The sequence below is a fragment of the Saccopteryx leptura genome, chromosome 6 (assembly GCF_036850995.1).
Source record: "Saccopteryx leptura isolate mSacLep1 chromosome 6, mSacLep1_pri_phased_curated, whole genome shotgun sequence".
In the NCBI taxonomy this organism is placed as follows: domain Eukaryota; kingdom Metazoa; phylum Chordata; class Mammalia; order Chiroptera; family Emballonuridae; genus Saccopteryx; species Saccopteryx leptura.
The window spans coordinates 122,491,129-122,514,757 of record NC_089508.1 but is presented as its reverse complement, the minus strand read 5'-3'; the positions used below and the strand labels follow the sequence as shown (position 1 = coordinate 122,514,757).

The 23,629-nt window shown below is 37.7% G+C and overlaps 1 protein-coding gene across 3 annotated transcripts in view; it reads left to right on the top strand.

The window, feature by feature from the left end:
• Positions 1-23,629, top strand: part of POLE2 (DNA polymerase epsilon 2, accessory subunit) — a 43,460-nt gene that overhangs the window by 12,163 nt on the left and 7,668 nt on the right. For 2 of the 3 annotated variants that reach the window (XM_066388469.1, XM_066388471.1), the window contains 14 exons: positions 2,493-2,570; positions 2,709-2,802; positions 12,909-12,983; positions 14,371-14,454; positions 14,869-14,925; positions 15,623-15,671; positions 16,324-16,396; positions 19,165-19,337; positions 19,898-19,987; positions 20,130-20,184; positions 20,780-20,839; positions 20,927-21,004; positions 21,119-21,136; positions 22,538-22,646. In XM_066388469.1, coding sequence (XP_066244566.1) covers positions 2,493-2,570; positions 2,709-2,802; positions 12,909-12,983; positions 14,371-14,454; positions 14,869-14,925; positions 15,623-15,671; positions 16,324-16,396; positions 19,165-19,337; positions 19,898-19,987; positions 20,130-20,184; positions 20,780-20,839; positions 20,927-21,004; positions 21,119-21,136; positions 22,538-22,646 — 1,093 coding nt within the window. The remainder of the gene's footprint in view (positions 1-2,492; positions 2,571-2,708; positions 2,803-12,908; positions 12,984-14,370; positions 14,455-14,868; positions 14,926-15,622; positions 15,672-16,323; positions 16,397-19,164; positions 19,338-19,897; positions 19,988-20,129; positions 20,185-20,779; positions 20,840-20,926; positions 21,005-21,118; positions 21,137-22,537; positions 22,647-23,629) is intronic. The other variant, XM_066388470.1, reaches the window with a different exon arrangement.

Genomic DNA, 23,629 nt, shown 5'->3' with positions numbered 1-23,629 from the left:
GTTTTTCTAAATTTGCTGATATTGTCTTTGTGGCCCAACATATGGTCAGTTCTTGAGAATGTTCCATGTACACTAGAGAAAAATGTATACTCTGTCGCTTTGGGATGAAGTGTCCTGTAGATGTCTATCATATCCAGGTATTCTAGTATTTCGTTTAAGGCCACTATATCTTTATTGATTCTCTGTTTGGATGACCAATCTAGAGCCGTCAGCGGTGTATTGAGGTCTCCAAGTATGATTGTATTTTTGTTAGTTTTTGTTTTAAGGTCAATAAGTAGCTGTCTTATATATTTTGGTGCTCCTTGGTTTGGTGCATATATATTAAGAATTGTTATGTCTTCTTGATTCAACTTCCCCTTAATCATTATGAAATGACCATTTTTGTCTCTGAGTACTTTTTCTGTCTTGTAGTCAGCATTATTAGATATGAGTATTGCTACACCTGCTTTTTTTTGGGTGTTGTTTGCTTGGAGTATTGTTTTCCAGCCTTTCACTTTGAATTTGTTTTTATCCTTGTTGCTTAGATGTGTTTCTTGTAGGCAGCATATAGTTGGATTTTCTTTTTTAATCCATTCTGCTACTCTGTGTCTTTTTATTGGTAAGTTTAATCCATTTACATTTAGTGTAATTATTGACACTTGTGTGTTCCCTACTGCCATTTTATAAATTGCTTTCTGTTAGTTTTGTATCTTGTTTGATTCTTCTTTTTTGTTTTTCTATCATTTGTTTTTGTTTGTGTTCCATACTTCTTTCCTCTGTTGCTACCTTTTTTAAGTCAAGTGTTTTTGTGGTGGTTTTTTCAAGGGTGGTTACCATTAAGTAATGAAAAGGGTACCTACCATATTCATTGTAGTACCCTATCTTATGAGTATTTCTGCACTTCATCGTCCTTTGCTACTGTTAATCTCCATCCTCTCCCCCCTTTTTTTCCTTTGTTGTCACAGTTTAAGTTTGGTTTTATTCTGTTCTTAGTGGAGCTGTTACTTGTGGTGGTGTTTTCTTTTGTTCTTTGAATCTGGTTGGAAAACCCCCTTTAGTATTTCCTGGAGTGGGGGCTTTCTGCTGATAAATTCTCTCATCTTTTCTGTATTTCTGAATGTTTTTATATCTCCTTCATACTTGAAGGATAGCTTTGATGGGTATAATATTCTTGGCTGAAAGTTCCTCTCTTTCAGGGCTTTAAATATTGGGGTCCACTCTCTTCTAGCTTGTAGAGTTTCTGCTGAGAAATCTGATGATAATCTAATAGGCCTTCCTTTATATGTTGTACTCTTCTTTTCTCTGGCTGCCTTGAGAATTTTTTCTTTGTCATTGGTTTGTGTCATCTTTATTATGATGTGCCTTGGAGTGAGTTTGTTGGGGTTAAGAAAACTTGGTGTTCTGTTTGCTTCTTGAATTTGAGGCTTTAGTTGTTTCCACAGGCTTGGGAAGTTCTCGTCTATTATTTGTTTGAGTATATTCTCCATTCCATTTTCTTTCTCTTCTCCCTCTGATATACCTATTATTCTTATGTTATTCTTTCTGATGGAGTCAGACAATTCCTGTAGGGCTTTCTTGTTTTTTATTATTTTTGAGTCTCTTTCTTCTTCTCTCTGTTGTGCCTCAAGTTGTTTGTCTTCTATTTCACAAATCCTATCTTCTATCTGGGCTGTTCTGTTAGCTAAGCTTGTTACCTCGTTTTTCAGCTCGTGAATTGAGTTTTTCATTTCTGTTTGATTTGTTTTTATAGTTTCCATTTCCTTGATAATATATTCTTTGTGTTCATTGAGTTGTTTTCTGATCTCCCTAAATTGCCTTTCTGTGTTTTCTTGTATATCTCTGAGTATTTTTAAGATTTCTATTTTAAATTCTCTGTCATTTAGCTCCAAGGCTTCCAATATGTTAAGTCTTTTCTCCATAGATTTTTCCACATCTATTTGTGTTACCTCTCTTTCTTTTGTATCCATAATATTCGATTTCCTCTTTCTTATTGGCATCTGAGGGTGGTCTTGTTGATAGCACACAGGCGAACTCCCTCCGCGGCTTGAATGAACGTCCCTGCGGTAGTTAGCTTTCTCCACACCCTCGTCTCTCAGATTCAAGTGATAACAGTCCTTTCGCTTTCAGTTTGTGTGGAACTCCGGAATGCTCCGAGGATAAATTTTTCTGTTTCTAGTTGATAAATTTGTTGTGATTTTGGGGAGATCTGTCGGACGTGCTGCTCACGGCGCCATTTCCATGACGCCACTCCCATAACATTCTTAATTAGAAGTTAACTTGACTAACTTTTCTTCTTTGCTTGAGAATATTGGCAGTACTTTCTTGTATTTAGAAAGGAAAACACACAAGCTAAACCTTTGACTCTCGTGTTATTTTTGTCACTAGAAGAAATTGTGTATGTGACCTGTAAAAAGTGTATATGTGTGACGTAAAATTGTAATGTAAGTTTTCATGTTCATCTAGAATACTTATGTTTTAGTAAATCAGGTCTATGCTTTTGTGATGTTTTTCAGAGAACATATTTTCAATATCATAGGAGCATTTGATATTCCACGCTTTGTGTACAGTTCGGAAAGAAAAAAATTTCTTCCGTAAGTATTTCATCTATTGAGTTTAAGCTGATTTCCAAATGTACATTTTTATTCAGAAGGTAGTATAGTCTTGTTTCATTTTTACCCTACCTTTGTGTATTATGATCGTCATAAACAGGCATTCCTTTTTTTTCCTAGTATCTTAATGACCAACTACCCTGCACCAAATTTATTTGGGACAGCAAGAGACAAAGCAGAGCTGTTTCGTGAACGATACACTATTTTGCACCAGGTAAATTGGGGGCAGAGAAGCTTAAAACTTGGGGACAGTTAAAGGATGGAATTTTGTAGTCAAAAGTCTGTCATTCAGTAGACTGTTATGGAGCTCTCTCTGTTTGAGACCTATAAGGAAATAAATAAAGATACTTTCCCCTTAGCAATTAAGATGATAATAAAAATAATAGCTAATATTTATTACATGCTTTTGATATTCTAGACACTGTTTATCACTTTACAGACATTATCTGCCTTATTTAATCATAATATCAATGTATGTATAAATGCTATTCTCATTTACAGATGAGGAAACTGAGATCTAGAGAAGTTTAGTAACTTGCTCAAAGGTCATACCTAGTAAGTAGCAATGGGATTTTAATCCAGTTTGTCTGAATCTGAAGCCCAACCTTTGTCTACTAAACTAGACTTCCTTCAAGCAGCTTGTAATCTATGAAGCTAAAGATATTTGCATACAAAAAAATATAGAGTAGAATTTTATTTTTTTATTTTTTATTTTATTTTTTCAGAGACAGAGAGAAAGGAATAGACAAGGACAGACAGATAGGAACGGAGAGATGAGAAGCATCAATCAGTTTTTCGTTGCGCATTGCGACACCTTAGTTGTTAATTGATTGCTTTCTCATACGTGCCTTGACCACGGGCCTTCAATAGACAGAGTAACCCCTTGCTCGAGCCAGTGACCTTGGGTCCAAGCTGGTGAGCTTTTGCTCAAACCAGATGAGCCTGCACTCAAGCTGACAACCTCGGGGTCTCAAACCTGGTTCCTTGGCATCCCAGTCCAATGCTCTATCCACTGCGCCACCACCTGGTCAGGCTAGAGTAGAATTTTATACGTGCTATAAAAAAGATAGAAACATTCGCCCTGGCCGGTTGGCTCAGTGGTAGAGCATCGGCCTGGTGTGCAGGAGTCCTGGGTTCGATTCCCAGCCAGGGCACACAGGAGAAGTGCCCATCTGCTTCTCTACCCTTCCCCCTCTCCTTCCTCTCTGTCTCTCTCTTCCCGTCCCGCAGCCAAGACTCCATTGGAGCAAAGTTGGCCCGGGCGCTGAGGATGGCTCTATGGCCTGTGCCTCAGGCACTAGAATGGCTCTGGTTGCAACAGAGCAATGCCCCAGATGGGCAGAGCATCGCCCCCTGGTGAGCATGCCGGGTGGATCCCGGTCGGGCGCATGCGGGAGTCTGTCTGACTGCCTCCCCATTTCCAACTTCAGAAAAATAAAAATAAAAATAAATAAATTTATAAAAAAAAAAGATACAAACAGAATGCATTCAATGGAAAAATCAGGTAAGGCTTCAGGGAAGCTATGGCACTTGACATGATGACCCTCTTGGGAGTTGGGACTTTGTTCTCTTGATACAAGGAGCCTTGGAACAACCGAGAGACTCAGTCACAGCTGGGGGGTGTTTAGCACTTCATCTACCAGCTGACTTGAGGGTGAGTTAGAGTGTGAGAGAAGACTCAAAGGAGTCTGTGATGTAGTCCTGGCACAAATGGAGCCAGGATAAAGGAAATGGCAGCTGGAACAGACAGAAGGGACAGGGCTGGAGCAGTGGAAGCCACAGCTCATGATGACTGGTTGGACATTAAAGAGAAGGGAGAGAGTAAAGATTTAATGATGGTTAAGGTTTGAATCTGAGAGAGTAAAATAGTAGAGTAATTGTAATAGGTTAACCAACGGGAAAAAGGGAATGTTTGAGGAAGATGACAGGTTCTGTTTTAAGCATTTGAGTGAAGGTTATAGTAGGGTATCAGGGAAAAGGTACGCCTATGAAAGAAAGCCACCTGGGTAGAGAGAGATTTAGGGTGCATCTGCCTGCAGTATTAGCTGGAGAAGCAATAGAAAAGGGAAGAGAATAGAATTGGGGGTCTAGGCTAGGATGGCATCATATGGCAGAAGCACAAGGTTTCAAGGAGGACAGGATTCGCAGCAGGGTAAGCAGGGAAGAGACTGAAGGGAATGAGCATTGACTAACACAGAAAGGACTTTATTGGCTTGTACTATGGAGAAGTCTAGAGTTCTACCTGTTTCAAGCATGGCCGGATCTAGGTGCTCACACAACAGGAGGCATCCACCTCTTTTCATCTGCCAGCAATTTTTTTTTCTTTTCTTTTTAAATTTAATGCAGTGACATTGATAAATCAGGGTACATATGTTGAGAGTAAAGATCTCCAGATTATTTTGACATTTGATTGTTCTGTATACCCCTCTTCCAAAGTCAAATTGTCTTCTGTCACCTTCTATCTGGTTTTCTTTGTGCCCCTCCCCTCCGCCACCCCCCTCTCCTTCCTCGCCCCATCCCCCCTCCCCCCACCCCCATTGCCATCACATTCTTGTTCATGTCTCTGAGTCTCAGTTTTATGTCCCATCTATATATGGATTCATATACTTCTTAGTTTTTTCTGATTTACTTATTTCACTCCATATCATGTTATCAAGGTCCCTCAATGTTATTGTAAATGATCCAATGTCATCATTTCATATGGCTGAGTAGTATTCCATAGTATATATGTACCAAAGCTTTTTAATCCACTCGTCCTCTGACGGACACTTGGGATGTTTCCAGATCTTTGCTATTGTGAACAATGCTGCCACAAACATGGGGGTGCATTTCTCCTTTTGGAGCCGTTCTATGGTGTTCTTGGGGTATATTCCTAAAAGTGGGATAGCTGGGTCAAAAGGCAGTTCGATTTTCAGTTTTTTGAGGAATCTCCATACTGTTTTCCACAGAGGCTGCACCAGTCTGCATTCCCACCAGCAGTGCAGGAGGGTTCCCTTTTCTCCACATCCTCTCCAGCACTTATTCTGTGTTGTTTGTTCATGAGTGTCATTCTGGCTGGTGTGAGGTGATATCTCATTGTGGTTTTAATTTGCATTTCTCTAATGATTAGTGATGTTCAGCATTTTTTCATATGCCTATTGGCCATCTGTATGTTCTCTTTGGAAAAGTGTCTATTCATTTCTTCTTCCCATTTTTTGATTGGATTGTTTGTCTTCCTGGTGTTGAGATTTACAAGTTCTTTATAAATTTTGGTTATTAACCCCTTATCAGACATACTGTCAAATATGTTCTCCCATTGTGTAGTTTGTCTTTTTATTCTGTTCTTATTGTCTTTAGCTGTGCAAAAGCTTTTTAGTTTGATATAGTCCCATTTGTTTATCCTGTCTTTTATTTCACTTCCCCATGGAGATAAATCAGCAAATATCTTGCTGTGAGAGATGTCAGAGAGCTTACTGCCTATATTTTCTTCTAAGATGCTTATGGTTTCACGGCCTAGATTTAAGTCTTTTATCCATTTTGAGTTTATTTTTGTGAGTGGTGTAAGCTGGTGATCTAGTTTCATTTTTTTGCAGGTAGCTGTCCAATTTTCCCAGCACCATTTGTTAAAGAGGCTGTCTTTACTCCATTGTATTTCCTTACCTCCTTTGTCAAATATCAGTTGTCCATAGAGCTGTGGGTTTATTTCTGGGTTCTCTGTTCTGTTCCATTGATCTATATGCCTGTTCTTATGCCAGTACCAGGCTGTTTTGAGTACAAAGGCCTTGTAATATAACTTGATATCAGGAAGTGTGATACCTCCCACTTTAGTCTTCTTTTTTAAGATTGCTGAGGCTATTCGTGTTCTTTTTTGGTTCCATATAAATTTTTGTAATATGTGACTTATATTTTTGAAGTATGTCATTGGTATTTTAATTGGTATTGCATTGAATTTATAAATTGCTTTGGGTAATATAGACATTTTAATGATGTTTATTCTTCCTAACCATGAGCACGGTATATGCATCCACTTGTTTGTATCTTCCTTGATTTCTTTTATCAATGCTTTGTAATTTTCCAAGTACAAGTCTTTGGTCTTCTTGGTTAAGTTTACTCCTAAGTACTTTATTTTTTTGGTTGTAATAGTGAAGGGGATTGTTTCCTTAATTTCTCTTCCTGACTGTTCATTGTTGGCGTATAAAAATGCCTCTGATTTCTGAGTATTGATTTTATATCCTGCCACTTTGCTGAATTCATTTGTCAGGTCCAGTAGTTTTTTGACTGAGACTTTAGGGTTTTCTATATACAATATCATATCATCTGCAAATAATGATAGTTTTACTTCTTCTTTTTCAACTTGAATGCCTTTTATTTCTTCTTCTTGTTTGATTGCTGTGGCTAGGACTTCCAGGAGTATGTTAAACTAGAAAGCCCGGCGGTCATACGAAATGACCGCTGTTCTGGATATTATAAATTGTAATTAAAATGATTTGTGCAAAGGTGTCTGCTAATTCAAACTGAATTACCCAGGGCAGGTGACGAGGACGCCCCTTTGCTTACTGCCCCACAGGGTTTCCCCCTTCTACTTGCTTAATTGCTTAAAGTAGAGTGCAATGAAGGAAACCACTGGTGGTACATTTCTTAAGAGCCACCGCTACCTCAATAAATAAAGGTGATTTAAATAATTAAATGTTAATTCACATGTCAAAGATCTCTTTGTACACAACATTTCTTGTGTACATCTTTCCATCATTTTTAAGCTCGCCTTGCAGAGGACCATCAATTATTTTTAATTTTACGTCCGTTCTTTCATGAACTCTTGAAGAGGCAAGATAAAGTTGACCGTGTCCAAATGCAGGCTCAGGTAAAAAAATGCCAACATGCTTAAGCGTTTGGCCCTGAGACTTATTGATGGTCATAGCAAAGGCAAGTTTTACAGGAAATTGTCTACGTCTCAATTGAAACGGCAACCCTGTTTGAGATGGAGCCAAATCAATTCTTGGAATGACATGTATTTCACCTTTAGAGGAGCCAGTCAAAGACTTAGCTATTATGACATTAATTTTCAATTGGAGAACCTCTAGTCTTGTACCATTGGAAAGACCCCTTCTGGTGTTAAGATTTTTTAACAGCATAATAATTGCTCCAATCTTTAACCTCAGTTTGTGAGGTGGCATGCCAGAAGGCGGGACTATTTGAATGCCATGGCAACTTCACCCCATTGGCTAGTACAGTTACACAAGCAACCAATAAGCTATCAGCGACAGACACTTAAGCCGCATATAATAAAGATAAGAGTGGTGAAAGGGGGCACCCCTGCCTTGTTCCTAATCTTAAGGGGATTGCTTTTAATTTTTGCCCATTGAGTATGATGTTGGCTGTGGGTTTCTCATAGATGGTTTTTATTATGTTGAGGTATGTTCCCTGTATTCCCACTTTGCTGAGAGTTTTGATCATGAATGGGTGCTGGATTTTATCAAATGTTTTTTCTGCGTCTATTGAAATTATCATATGGTTTTTCTCCTTCTTTTTGTTTATGTGATGAATCACATTGATTGATTTACGAATATTGTACCAGCCTTGCCTCCCCAGAATAAATCCCACTTGATCATGGTGTATGATTTTTTCCATATATTGTTGGATCCGGTTTGCTAATATTTTGTTGAGGATTTTAGCATCTATATTCATCAGAGATATTGGCCTATAATTTTCTTTCTTTGTGTTGTCTTTGCCTGGTTTTGGAATCAGAATTATGCTCTCCTCATAAAAGTAGCTTGGAAGTCTTCCTTCCTCTTGAATTTTTTGAAATAGTTTGAGAAGGATAGGAGTTAGTTCTTCTTTGAATATTTGGTAGAATTCACTTGTGAAGCCATCAGGCCCCGGACTTTTCTTTGTTGGGAGTTTTTTTGATAACTGTTTCGATCTCATTTGTTGTAATTGGTCTATTTAGGTTTTCTTATTCTTCCAGATTGATTTTTGGAAGGTTGTATGTTTCAAGGAATTTGTCCACTTCATCTAGGTTGTCTAGTTTTTTGGCATACAGTTCTTCATAGTATTTTCTTACAATATTTTGTATTTCTGTTGTGTCAGTTGTTATTTCTCCACTCTCATTTCTAATTTTATTTATTTGAGTCCTCTCTCTCTTTTTCTTGGTGATTCTAGTTAAAGGTTCATCAATCTTGTTTACCTTTTCAAAGAACCAGCTCCTGGTTTCGTTGATCCTCTGTATTGTTTCTTTAGCCTCTATGTCATTTATTTCTGCTCTGATCTTTATTATTTCCTTCCTTCTACTACATTTGGGCTTTACTCGCTGTTCTTTTTCTAGTTCTTTTAGATGCAGGGTTAAGTTGTTTATTTGAGGTATTTGTAGCTTCTTAAAGTGTGCCTGTAGTGCTATGAACTTCCCTCTCAGTACTGCTTTTGCTGTGTCCCATAAATTTTGAGTTCTTGTATGCTCATTGTCATTCATTTCTATGAATTTTTTTTCCTCTTTGATCTCATTCTTAATCCATTTGTTATTTAACAACCTGCTCTTTAGTTCCCATGTGTTTGAGACTTTTGAGCTTTTCTGTTGTGGTTCATTTTTAGTTTCATGCCGTTGTGATCGGAGAAAGTGCTTGATATGATTTCAATCTTCTTAAATTTGTTGAGACCGCTTTTGTGCCCTAATATGTGGTCTATCCTAGAGAATGTACCATGAGCACTTGAAAAGAATGTATATTCTGCTGCTTTAGGGTGAAATGTTCTGAAGATATCTATTAAATCGAGTTGATCTAGTGTGTCCAATAAGTCTGCTGTTTCTTTGTTAATTTTCTTTCTTGAGGATCTATCTAGTGATGTTAGTGGGGTATTGAAATCCCCTACTATTGTAGTATTGCTGTTGATCTCGCCCTTTAAATCCATCAAAGTCTGCTTTATATATTTAGGTGCTCCTATATTAGGCGCATAGATATTTATAATAGTTATATCTTCCTGTTGGATTACTCCCTTTATCATTATGTGTAGTGGCCTTCTTTATCTCTTACTATATCCTTTGTTTTAAAGTCCAATTTGTCTGATATAAATATTGCTACCCCAGCTTTTTTTTTCATTTCCATTTGCATGAAATGTTTTTTTCCATCCTTTTACCTTCAATCTATGTGTATCTTTTGTTCTAAGGTGTGTCTCTTGTAGACAGTATATGTACGGGTCCTGTTTTCTTATCCACGCAGCTACCCTATGTCTTTTGATTGGATCATTTAATCCATTTACATTTATGGTTATTATTGATATGTAGTTGTTTATTGCCATTTTATTTTTTAAAGCTGTATTCCTTTTTTGCTATATTCTTTTCCCACTTTGATCCGTTTACAACAGGCCCCTTAACATTTCCTGCAGCATTGGTTTGGTTGTAATGAATTCCTTGAGTTGTTTTTTGTCTGGGAAGCTTTTTATTTCTTCTTCAATTTTAAATGATAGCCTTGCTGGATAAAGTAGTCTTGGTTGAAGGTTTTTGTTCTGTATTACTTTGAATATTTCTTGCCATTCCTTTCTGGCCTCAGGTGTTTAAGTTGGATGTCATCCTTATGGGGGCTCCTTTGTAGGTGATAGCTTTTTTTTCTTTTGCAGCTTTTAATATTTTCTCTTTATCACTTAGCTTTGGTATTTTAATTATGATGTGTCTTGGTGTAGGTTTCTTTGGGTTTCTCTTTAATGGAGTCCTCTGTGCTTCTTGAACTTGTGAGAGTTTCTCCTGCATTAATTTAGGGGAGTTTTCAGCTATGATATAATTGAACAAAGTCTCTATCCCTTGTTCTTTTTCTTCTTCTTCAGGAACCCCTATGATGCGGATGTTATTTCTCTTCATGTTGTCACAGAGCTCTCTAAGAGTTTCCTCAGACTTTTTGAGTCTCTTTTCTTTTTTCTTCTCTGCTTTCATGCCTTCATTCCAGTTGTCTTCCAACTCGCTGATTCGATCCTCAGCTCTATCCTGTTTTTAATTCCTTCCATTGTGGTCTTTATTTCTGATATTGTATTTGTCATATCTGACTGATTCTTTTTTATACTTGCTATTTCTTTATTTAGGTGTTTATAATGACCATCCATTGTTGTTCTAAGATCCCTAAGCATCCTTACAGTCATTATTTTGAACTCCACATCTGGAAGTTTGATTATTTCCATATCACTCAGTTCATCTCCTAAAGGTTTCATTTGGATTGCACTTTTTTGTCTTCTCATTGTCTGTGTTTTGTTTTTAGAGTTTGTTGAGTCTAGGCTTGGTGTTGTCTGCCTCCAGTTTTCAGTTGTGTTATTTCTAGGTCTTCTTGGGTTGGTATCAGCTATTATTTGTAATCCACTTTTGGATTTGGGCAGCTTTGAAGTCTTGATTTGTTTGTTTTCTTAACAGGTGATAGTCTTGTTTACTGATCTCAGCAGGGGGCTTCCTTGAAACTGTATTCAGGAATGCAGTGGGTGTGACCTGAGACTCTGAAGGCCTCTTCCACCAACTAATCTCTCTGGGGGCAGGGTGTTTTCTCAGCTTCAGTAGGGGGAGGTGTATCTCAGATCTCCATGGAGACCTGAGTTACTGCCCCTCCTCCCCACTTCTTGTTTTCAGCTGTGTCTTGTTGCACTGATTGGAGCTGGAGAGATGTCTGGAGATCTCTGATCCGGAAGCAATTCAGTACTGTTTTGTGGAGGGATCAGTCCCTCCTCCAGCTATGGCTGCCTCCAGCACGGATGAATCAGCTTTTTTTAGATCGTGTCTTGCATTCCTTAGCCCCTCACAGTCTGTCCCTCTCTCTTTCCTTTCCACTTGGGAGATAAGCTGGTCTTTTCAACACACCTCGCTCCCTGGTCGCCAGGCAAGTGGCTATGAGCAGTATTTTCTGCTCTTTTCCCTGGGGTGAGATCCCCTCTGGGCTCTCAGCTGCCTCACCCCCCCTCCGTTCCTGTAAGCAGGGGAGATTCAGGTGCTCCCTACCAGGTTTGTTGTGGCTTCTTCTTTGCTCCTTGGTTTTTGAGAGCTGTTCTTGTAGTCCAGAGTTGGTTTTTCACGCTGATTTTTCCTAAATTGATTTGTATTCCAGTTTGGTGGTGAGAGCTGGGTGTCTGTGCATCCGCCTACTCCGCTGCCACCTTCAGGTCTCTCAGAGTATACATTCTTTTCAAGTGCTCATGTTACATTCTCTGATTATTGCTTATCCCACCATGTTCTCTGGAAGATGCTGTTGCCAGCAAATTTTTAAATTGATTTTACTTTCTAACACGTTCTCCCTATGAAGTGACAGAGATGGTCACTAGGAGCCTTAGCAGCTCTCTTATTGGCCCAGTTTGAGGCCCTTGCTCAATCCTTGAACCAATCACTGGCCAAAGAGATGGAATGCTTTGCTTCATTAGGGCTCAGTGACCTGTCTGTAGACGGGGGAAGGGACCCCACTCCACCTAATGTACGGGGATCGACAGTGGAGCAGGGTTTTCCCAACAGAGGCTTCATTTAGTCCCTTTTCTTGTCTGCCTCACAGCTTCATGCTCTACACTAAACTTCGCAGCAGTTCCTTAGTGCTTTACTCTTTTTACTTTCTTCTGTGACACATTCCTTCCTGGGCCCCAAGTGTCCTGTTTCAGCCGCCTCTTACTAGCGAAGTCTTTTTTTATCATTTAGGATCTTAAGTGGCCCCTTCTGCCAACAGTCCTTTTTTGTATTGTGACCTGTTGGCACTTCTCTCTCACTAATCCCATGCTCTGAGGATGACAGCTTGGTTTGTTATCTTCATAGCCTCAGGCCAGAGTGTGCTGCTCCTGGGTACAAAATAGACCTTTAAATTTTTATAAAGTACTTTTATTTTTAAAATTATATTTCTATATTTCTACATTGTTATGTGGGTTTTCATATTTGTTGAGAATAGATGGCAGGAACATTTAAGGCAGTGTTTTGTCAGGGTACTATTTTTTTTTAAATTTTTTATTTATTGATTTTAGTGAGAGAGGATGAGAAACAGGAACATCAATTTGTTTCTGTATGTGCCCTGATCGGGGATCAAACCGGCAACCTCTGCACCATCAGTCAACAGAGCCAAATATCAACAGTACAACAATTGACATTTCTTTTGAAAGGCAAATTTTTTAAACTTAAACTATATATGTAGGCACATTCCTTATCGAGGTAGCACCCGCACGTGGTATTTTGTGGAAGAGCCACACTCAAGAGGTCAAAGAACCACCTGTAGCTCGCAAGCGAGCTGTGATTTGCTGACCACTGCTAACCAATAGAGCCATCTAGCCAGGGCTTGTCTGGATACTGTTGTATTGAATCTTGGTTTTAGGTGTCTGGTTCAGTAATTCACGTGTCTTTCTTTTTTATAGAGGACCCACAGACATGAATTATTTACTCCTCCAGTGATTGGTTTCCACTCTGATGAAAATGGAAGCAAATTCCAGGTTAGAATACTATCTTAGTTTTTTAGGGGGTGTAAGTGTACATGTTTAATATTTATTGCTTATTCTAATTTATTGGATTTCAAATGAAAATGAACCTAGCTAATTGAACTGTGCATGCCCACTGTTTGATAAAGTCCTGTCCAATGTCCTATGTACTACAAATCTCTAATAAAAGCAACGACTTCCTTCTCTGGGGCAGGCCCTGCGACTGTAGTAGCCCCTACATAGTCTCCCAGTCACCAAGACAAATCCCTAGTCCTTCTCTGTTTGCTATGTACTGCATTGGCTTTCTGTCCAACTCTCAGCATTACCGTCTGCCCTCACCATACTGCAAAACATGGGCCCTTGCCCAGCCCAGCCCTCTAGTGACCACCATCCACTTGTTCAATTAAAATGCATTGTGTCATTTGGAGTGAAAGCTTTACACGAGCACTAAAGAAACATTTTGTAGAATGAAATGTGAATTTCAATACTTTTCCCAGTCTTTAATCATAGTTTTATTCTCTTAACTGTCTTTTTGAAGAACCTAAATTCTTAATTTTGTTGAAGTCCAAATAACAGTTTTTTAAAATCAGATAATATTTTAGGCATTCTTTCTAAGAAATCTTTACCTAACTCACTTTTTAGGATATATCTTTTTCTTCAGATTTATTGCTAAGTATTTTTTTTTTTTTAATTATTTAAATGTATATTATACTCCTCTGTTGCTTTAGGTTCATGTTTTTTAAGAGGAACTCCAATATCAAATGTTAACAGTAATTACGCCTTTATTTCTTTCTTCTTTAATTTTTTCTCTATATTAAACATCTATTATTTGTAATTAAAATCATTATGTGGGAAAGATAAAAGAAGCTCTACCTGGTAGTTCCTATAAAAATGAAAAATTATATACCTTTCATCCAGGGATTCTGTTTAGCTTTTTGTAGGCTCATAATATATTTTCTAAGCTTTGTTTGCTTTTCTACAGGAAAGTAGGTATAAATACAAAATGTGCACTCAAAATTTATTTACTAATAAAAATATTAGTTTCTTGCCTGACCGGGCAGTGGTGCAGGAGATAGAGCATCAGACTGGGATGCAGAAAACCCAGGTTCAAGACCCCGAGGTTGCCAGCTTGAGCCCAAGCTCGCTGGCTCAAGCAAGTGGTTACTCGGTCTGCTGAAGGCCCGCGGTCAAGGCATGTATGAGAAAGCAATCAATGAACAATTAAGGTGTTGCAATGTGCAATGAAAAACTAATGATTGATGCTTCTCATTTCTCCGTTCCTGTCTGTCTGTCCCTGTCTATCTCTCTCTCTGAAAAAAATAAATAAATAAATAATTTAAAAATATTAATTTCTTTAAAAATGTATTTTCAGTCTTTAAGAATTTGTTTTGTTTTATTTTAGCTTAAAACAGTGGAAACCCTATTGGGCAGTACAACCAAAATTGGAGACATAATTGTTCTTGGAATGATAACGCAATTGAAAGAGGTAAGCTTAACTGAAGAAGCATCAGACTTTTATGTGCACCCTTTGGAAAGATGACATGCAAGTTACAGATAGCATTTCTACAGGGGGTACAGGAGCATAGTCTGCACTGAGGGCTTCTATCTCAGGGACCATGTGATCTTTTCATCTGTGTCTGGTTTCCATGTAGACATCAGGAAGGAGTGCTTTACACCGACAATCAGACTGCACGGTCTTCAGTGGTCTCAAGTTAGTGATCAGTCTGAGGTCACCAGACTAGTAAATGGAAAAGCCGAGACTCGAAACTGTTAAATTTTTGAAGTGTACTATGTACCCTCCACTATATTCTGTTGTCAAAATTGTCAGTGTTTTAATTATTTTATTATAGTATTCATTTTTACATAAATATGGACATAATGCCTTTTAATTTATTTTTAGGGAAAATTTTTTCTGGAAGATCCAACAGGAACAGTACAACTGGATCTTAGTAAAGCTATATCCTTCACTTTTATTTTTTTAAATCTGTGACTTAGACAAATTGATTTTATATCATTCTCAAATTTAGCCGTTTGGTTTCCCAGTATGGTGATGGTGTGGAAATTTAGAGACATACTCCTAAAAAGACAAAAATTCCATCTTATTTGGAAAATCCAGACAAATTGTTGAGGGAGTTGATAACATGCTAAGAATAATCTGTTTATTTATTTAACTTAGAAATGGAGAGAGACGAACAGTCTCAGCTCATAGTAGTTGTGTCACTTTAGTTATTCATTGATTGCTTCTCATACGTTCCTGGAGCAGGGGGCTCCAGCTAAGCTGGTGACTCCTTGCTCAAGCAAGCAGCCTTCTCACTGAAGGCAGCGACCCCGTGATTTAACTCGTGAGCCCGTGCTCAAGCCAGATGAGCCTGCGCTCAAGCCAGTGAACTCAGCCTCCCAGGTCAATGCTCTATCTACTGCTCCACCACCGGTCAGGCAAGAATGATCTATACTGTCAATATTACCAGGCATGTCCCAGAATCAGACATAGGGACATTTTAAACCTAAAATTTTTTAAGATATAATCTAGTCACAGTTTTAAATGTGACGTCTTTGAATTTATTATTTAGAAATCCTTTTGGGCCCAAAATGTATATTGATCTTATCACTACCTCAAGCATGGAAATCAAATTATTTTCCTCAGCTTTGTGTACCAGTTCCATAGTGGTTTATACACGGAGTCATGCTTTGTCTTAGCAGAAGGTAAGTCAGTCTTCTTTTCTCCTGACCTTTTCATCGTTCAACAGTGAAACCATTTCTACATTGGTTTAGATATGTTAACATGGAATAATTTGGGAGAACACTGATTATGAGAGCACACTTCTGTCAACTTTAAGTAACTGTGAGACTGCTATTGGCACAGGTCTCCTTTTGGGTTGATGAAAATATTCTGAAATCAGTGGTGATGGTTGTACAACTTGTGAATATACCCAAAAAACCACTGTCTTATATATATATTTTTATTTACTTATTTATTTAATGTACATACTTTCAAAGGTGGATTGTATGATTTATAAATTATATCTCAATAAATTTGAGAAAACAGATTTTATATAGGGTCATAAAATGAAACATTTCCTAACCAATGTACCTAATCTCTCTTTACTGATACATACATTGTAAATAAAATGAAAAGTTTCAATTCTGAGTATTTCATGAGCTCTTTGTTTTGTTTTGTTGCTTGTTTTTTGTTTTAAATAGAACTGGGCCTGTGTCTGGATCTGAGGTTGTTATCTAGCTCAGTGGGATGAGGTGATAGCCTAGCATTACTGCTTTGTGTTCTGTAGTCTGTTCTTTGAAGCAAGAAGAGGAGTTGGACAAATGAAAGTGATTTTTTTAATTTTATTTTTTTCAGGTTGGTTTGAAGATCAAGTGTTTCATGTCAATGCCTTTGGATTTCCACCCACTGAACCTGCTAATACTACAAGGTATAAACATGTTTGACTTAAACTCTGTAGGAATTGTGTAACACTGGCAGTAATGAATGTAAGACAGTGTATCAGCTTAGTTATTACAAAGGGCCTCAGTCTTTACATTAGCATGCAAAGAGCCATGGAAAGTTAGAGTTAGAAGACTGGGGATTCCACGTAACTGAAAACTAGTGGATTGACAGCAGATTCATTGCAAAAGCATTTCTGCACTTTGTCTTCAACTGGGAAAGATTTCCAGTCGACCTGCCTTACCAGCCTTGTAGGTTGATGAGAAGAAGCTCAACTGATATAAGAGCTAGGAAAACACTTTGAAGACTATGATAGCCATGTCAGTATAAAGTTGTTATTTTTTTGTATCCTACTAATGAATGAAAAGTTAGAATAGGCATTCTGTAGTTAATATAAATGAAAGCATCATAATTTTAGAGCAATTCCAAGAAGGGCGTTCTCTGAGAGGAGTGAGCTCCTCGCAAGTGAGCTGTTTCAGCAGAAGCTGGATGATTGCATAAGAGCTGTAGCTGGTTGGCCGGGGGTTGAACAGAGTCTACAGACCTTTCTTTCTTTTCCTGCTGAGATGTTCAGACACATTTTGAGTGAGTTCAGATGTTTAAAAATAAGAGATTTCTCATTAAAGTCTAGATTTCTGGGTTCTTTTGAACCATCAGATCTGGGACCATGGTGCCTGAATTCTCACGTGGCTAATCTCTGCTGTAGTGATTCCTGTGGGCAGGTTATGTGTGCACCCAGCTCCTATCTGGTCAGTCTTAGCTGCTGCAGAAGCACCTGCTTTGATATGTGTGTCCTTCCTGAAGCCTGTGAGTGTTTGAGTCTGCTGCCTCTGGGGGTGATTGCAGTTGCTTTCTAATCTGCAGGTTCTATTGTGATAGTAAAAATTTCTAGTAAGGATAGGATTTTAGTTCTGTGCACTTGTATCATTCAGGTGCAGAGGTGATGCTTGCTGGCCGGGCATCATTGGCCGGGCAGCCTCTGCAGGACAGCTCTCTTCCTCTGAAGTAATTTGGGGACAGTCTGGTCACACTAAGGAGAACACAAGCCAGCTCACTTTTAAGAGAGTGTTTTTAATGCCAGTTTGTGACTTTTCTACAGTATGGTAGATTATCTTTGAAATATATTTCAGTCAAAATTGCTGTCTTGGTGTTTTAGTTTCATGCAAACTTCAAAACTACTACTTGGGGATGAGAGGTGTATTACCATTTGTTTCAGTTTAGCAGAGTTCATCATTGTAGTGTCCCAAATGTTCCATTTAAATTTGCCATTTCCTTTAAATTTTACTGTTTTGTGTGTGTTTAGTACACCAAAGACTAGTATGAGGAATCATAGTTACATTAAAATAGTCATTTTAGCCTAACCAGGAGATGGTGCAGTGGATAGAGCGTCAGACTGGGATGCAGAGGACCCAGGTTCGAGACCCCGAGGTCGCCACCTTGAGTATGGGCTCATCTGGTTTGAGCAAAGCTCACCAGCTTGGACCCAAGGTCACTGGCTTGAGCAAGGGGTTACTTGGTCTGCTGAAGGCCCACCACAGTCAAGGCACATAGGAGAAAGCAATCAATGAACAACTAAGGTGTCACAACGAAAAACCGATGATTGATGCTTATCTCTCTCTGTTTCTGTCTGTCTGTCTTTATCCCTCACTCTGACTCTCTGTTTCTGTAAAAAAATAAATAAATAAAATAAAGTAGTCATTTTATTCCTATTGGGATTTTAAATTACTTTTTTCTTGAAAAACCTCCCAAATAAAATTGAAAGGGCTGTATTCTGGTGGTAGTCAGTGGATTCAAGAACAGATATTTTATTAAATATTTTTATGTATAGAATACCATTTTAGGGATACAAATAAGTCCACAACGTGATCTGGTGCCAAAAGGATTTACACTAACCTAATGCCTTCCCACCGATGCAGTTGATCATATAATTTTTTTTAGAATTCAGACTTTCCAGAACTTCATTACCATCTTGATCAGTCTTTCACTAGTACAGGGCATGTGATTTGTGTTTTCTGAGTCCGAGGTGGTTCCTAGAATTTCTAGAATATTTCTTTCTTTTCAAATCTGACAACTTAGGGAAATAGGTACTGTCAGGCCTTCCTCTTGCTCATGTATTTGCACCTTACAGTCCATGAGCCATGGACAGAAGATGTTAGTAAGGCTTTTCTACATTTCAATTTTTTAAATATCAGTTAAGAGGTATTTTTTTCTGTGATGCTCTAGTTTATGCTTGGGTATCTATTTAATTGAAGCCACCATACAATTGTATCAACTTACTGTATTCCTCTGATAAGTGCAAGATTTTAACTGTAAGATCATACTTTGAAAATGCTGTGTCTAATTGTTTGTAACAATAACAGCTATCATGTCCCAGTGCTAACAATGTACTAAGTAAGCCCGGAACCCCAATGGCTAGTCCTGGTATACCTCCAAATTTTCACAATTCTGGGATGTAGGTTAGCCTTTGTAGACATCCTTAATTCCTTAGAATGAATTTCTGGAAGTGGAATTATGTGGTCAGTTTTAAAAGACACAGACATAGCCTATTAAGAATTTTATATACTGTTTCTAGATTGCTTGCTTTCTCATTTTAGAACATTTAAATAAACTTGTGTGCTAACAAATAGTATGTTTTAATGGTACTATATGCATTGATGGGGAAGAAGAAACCTCATTAGATAGAAAGAAGCTTAATTTATAAAATTATAAAAATATCTCAACAGAATATAGAAGATAATAATTGTTACAATTACCTAGGGCATACTATGGAAATATAAATTTTTTTGGAGGGCCTTCTAATACATCTGTGAAGACTTCTGCCAAACTGAAACAGCTAGAAGAGGAAAATAAAGATGCCATGTTTGTGTTTGTGTCTGATGTTTGGTTAGACCAAGCAGAGGTGTTGGGAAAACTTCACACCATGTTTTTAGGTAGGTTGCATTTTGTTTTCTGTTCTTTTTGAAGTATTATGACGGTCATGTTTTAAAACTACCTAAGTACTTAAAAAATATGTTTATTGAGTAGTTGATTTTTTAAAAAAAAACTTTGATTCAGCAGTGAGATATTTCAAATGAGTTCATCTCAAAGACTTACATTTTTACATTTGAAAATAACTTTGTGTATGTGTGTGTATTCATGGTAAATAGAGTTAGTCCTTGGTATAAGAGTAGATAAGAGCTTGGGCTTTGGTGTCTGACAGACCTAGATTTATGATGCAGCGTAATGCTTGAGCAGATTACTTAATGTCTCTTAGCTTCTAGGGATGCCGTGAGGATTAGTCAACCCACTGCAGGACCTGCCACATAATAAGTGTTCACTGGACCCATTATTACTATTGCTTTTAAATAATAAGTTATTAAAATATTGTTTTTTTTATTAACTCATGGCTAAAGGGTATTAAACTTGACTGCACATTTTATTCACTAAGTCTTCATGAAAGAACAATTCCTTGTGTACATTACTGAATGAGCACCTTTATTCTCATTTTTAGGTTATTCACCAGCACCTCCAACCTGCTTTATTCTGTGTGGCAATTTTTCATCTGCACCATATGGAAAAAATCAAGTTCAAGCTTTGAAAGGTATTGAGGATCTCTTAAAAAAATGTTTCTATATTTATATAAACTAATATGAAATAATCAATATTTTGTAACTAATGAAAAATAATTTGATTTTTATGTGCATTATATGCAAATTAAATTTAATATTTCTTTAAAATTTTAGAGTCCCTTAAAACTTTGGCGGACATAATATGTGAATATCCCAATATTCACCAGAGGTAATGATTTCTTCTGCTATATTTTTTATTTAAACAATTTTGTTTAAAAATAAAAACCCAGAAAATGAACCTTAAGTTTGATAGCAGTGATTATTTAAAAAGATAGAAAGAAAAAGATGAGGAAACAGGTAAGAGATAAAATTATCCTCACATCATGACAATGTATGTTATACTCCTAGAGGCTTACAGTGCAAAGTATTAAAAGGGTGAGTGACAATTTCAACCATATTTTGAATTTCTTGGTGACATTACTCAAAGTCTGGAGTGGAGTAGTGTTCTTCAGTGAGATGGTCATTGGTGACATGTGTCTCTTTAAATTTAAAGCATAATTATTTAAAATTAAATCAAATGTAAACTGTCATTGCAGGAGCCGTAGGTCAGGCCCTCAGTAATTGGGCAGTGCAGACACAGCATTTTCATCATTGCTGAAGGACTACTGGACAGTGACTCTTAGTAGTTTATTTATTAAAATGCATGAAATGTTTTTTTAAATTAGTTAAATTTATCACTTAATTAAAGATAATAACTTGTTTTTAGAAAATTCGATAAGGTTGCAAATTTTTTTTTTAATGGATCATTTTGAATTTTGCTACAGTAGTCGTTTTGTGTTTGTACCTGGTCCAGAGGACCTTGGATTTGGTTCCATCTTACCAAGGTAAGTTTTATTCAGATTTTTGTAACAGTAAAGGAAATTCTGTAACATTTAAAAATATATATTGTATCATGTAAATTGTTTTCATAGGCCACCACTTGCTGAACACATTACTAATGAATTCAGACAAAGAGTGCCATTTTCGGTTTTTACTACTAATCCTTGCAGGTAAATATTAGAATTTAGTGTTATGGTTTTTTTCCTTTCATTTAAAAATTAGTTCTTAAAATGTGTCTCAATTTTGACTATTATGAGATAAATGTAACTTTTTTTTTATTTTAGGTTTCTCAAAACTTTAAGGTATTTTAACTGTATTTAAATAACTCACTAATAATGACTCTAGAAGCTTGACTAATGGAGATTTTAAAATAGATATTCTCATTGCACATCTTTAAGCAAAGTGACAGTGGAGGAATGCAAAGATGACAGCTTTCCTATGTGTGCTGCTGCTTATCGTGATCATAGCTCTTCTAAGGGTGAACCCTCCATCCTGGTCCTCTCTTGCCTGCCCACATTCTTTCCTGCAGTGACCTTATATAGCTCCATGGCTTTAAATACCATCTGTGTTCTGACAACTCCCACATTTATGTATGCAGCTCAGACCTCCTGCCAGACTCCGGTCCCAAGGAGTCAGCTGCCTGCTCATTTCCCCCGGCTGCCCAGTAGACAGCTCTGCCTGAGCCCCTGAGCCTCCTCCCTCATCCTGCAGCCTGTTCTGTAGCCTTCTATCCTTTTAGTTGCTCAGGTCCAAGTTTTGGGGGTTTCTCTCATGCGGTTTTTTGGGAAGTCCTTCAGACATTTTAAAGAAGACTTCGAAATATATCCAGAATCTGGCTGCCTTTCTCTACCTCCATGTCTGTAATCATCTGTTATCTTCTAGCTTAGGTTACTGTATGTAATAGCCTCCTGGTTGTTCTCCAGCTTCTCCGCCTGCCCTTCTGATGTCTGTTCTTCACACTGTGTCAGAGTGGTCCCTTAAAATGAAGGCCCCTTACCGATCCTGGAAGATGGGACCCCTCATGTCTTTCAGTAGCAGCCAGTATCCTTGCAATGGTAGTCAGGGCTCTGCATGATAATGCTGGTTTCCCCTCTGATTTCTTCTGCTTTTCCTTCTTATTTATTCAAGTTTCTCCAGCTTTTTCTCTGGTCCTCAGATGCGCCAGGTGTGCTCTGTCGTCGAGCCTGTGCTACACCTGCTCCCGCTGCCGGCAGCGTTCTTTCCCCACTGCCTCTCACCTCCTTCAAGTCCATGCGCAGATCAAACTTCGTTATATGCCGTCCTGTTCTGATAATCCTCTTTCATACTCCAGCCTTCTGGACCTTCTCTCCCACAAATGTTCCTAGCTAACCTGTCTTTTTATTTGTCTCATACATGTAATCATCTTCCAACTTACCCTATAATTAGCATGTTTATTGTTCATTTCCTCTGACCACCCTCCTCTTTTTAGAATGTAAGCTGCGTGAGGGCTGGGATCTTTTTGTTCTGTTCACTCATTCCTAGAATAGTGCCATACATATACTAAGAGCTCAATAAATTACTGTTTAGTGAATGGATGAATGGGTAAAACTCTGGTAGAATTTTTGCTGTGATAAACAATGGAAAATTGGAATGGTCTTGTATTAGAAAATATTTTGCCTTTAAGTTTCCTCATATATATTTTTTCTGATGGAAGACAAATTCAACTGCTGTTTTCATTTCAGGATTCAGTACTGTACACAAGAAATTGTTGTCTTTCGTGAAGACCTAGTAAATAAAATGTGCAGAAACTGTGTCCGTTTTCCTAGTAGCAATTTGGATATTCCAAATCATGTAAGTTCAGTCATCTTTCTGAAACTATCTTACATGTTGTATTACATAACACTTTGTTAAGCCACTTGATAATTTACCCTCTTATGTTTGTTTATGGTTCAGAATAATTTGTACGTACTTTTGTCAGTAAGTTACAATTTGTTACTAAGTCAGTGTTTCGCAACTTTCTCATTGAAGTATCCTCTTTCATTGAAGCTTCCTGTTTTGCTTTAAAATTAATAAATCTGCCTGACCAGGCGGTGGCGCAGTGGATAGAGCGTCAGACTGGGATGCAGAGGACCCAGGTTTGAGACCCCGAGGTCGCCAGCTTGAGCACGGGCTCATCTGGTTTGAACAAAGCTCGCCAGCTTGGACCCCAGGTCGCTGGCTTGAGCAAGGGGTTACTCGGTCTGCTGAAGACTCACGGTCAAGGCACATATGAGAAAGCAATCAATGAACTACTAAGGTGTCACAACGAAAAACTGATGATTTATGCTTCTCATCTCTCTCCGTTCCTGTCTGTCCCTATCTATCCCTCTCTCTGACTCTCTCTCTGTCCTTGTTAAAAAAAAAAATGAATAAATCTTACATTGTACTTTAAAATATATGTGTATTTGTTTTAATAAAGTGTTCACGTTTATTAAATATTTCTTGCAATAATATTTATCTCAGGAGACTGTGTAGTGTTTATCTCAGTTTCAGGGTTCCATGATATATAAGTATCAGGACCTGGTTACATGTACCCCCTTTTCAGAAGTATGAAACTAGATCATATAGGATATTTTCTGTTTATTTTATAATACTTAAAGCTTATGTAGGCTAAATATCTGTTCTTGGCATTACTCAAGCTATGAAATTATTCTTAGATGCACAAAATTAATAAATGAGTATATTATATAGGTATAAGGACAGTTGCTCCAATATGACTTTTGGGGGAGGCGCTTTTACGGTATCTGGTGTTAATTAAAAACTTATACATGATTGTTAATCTTATTTCGTATACG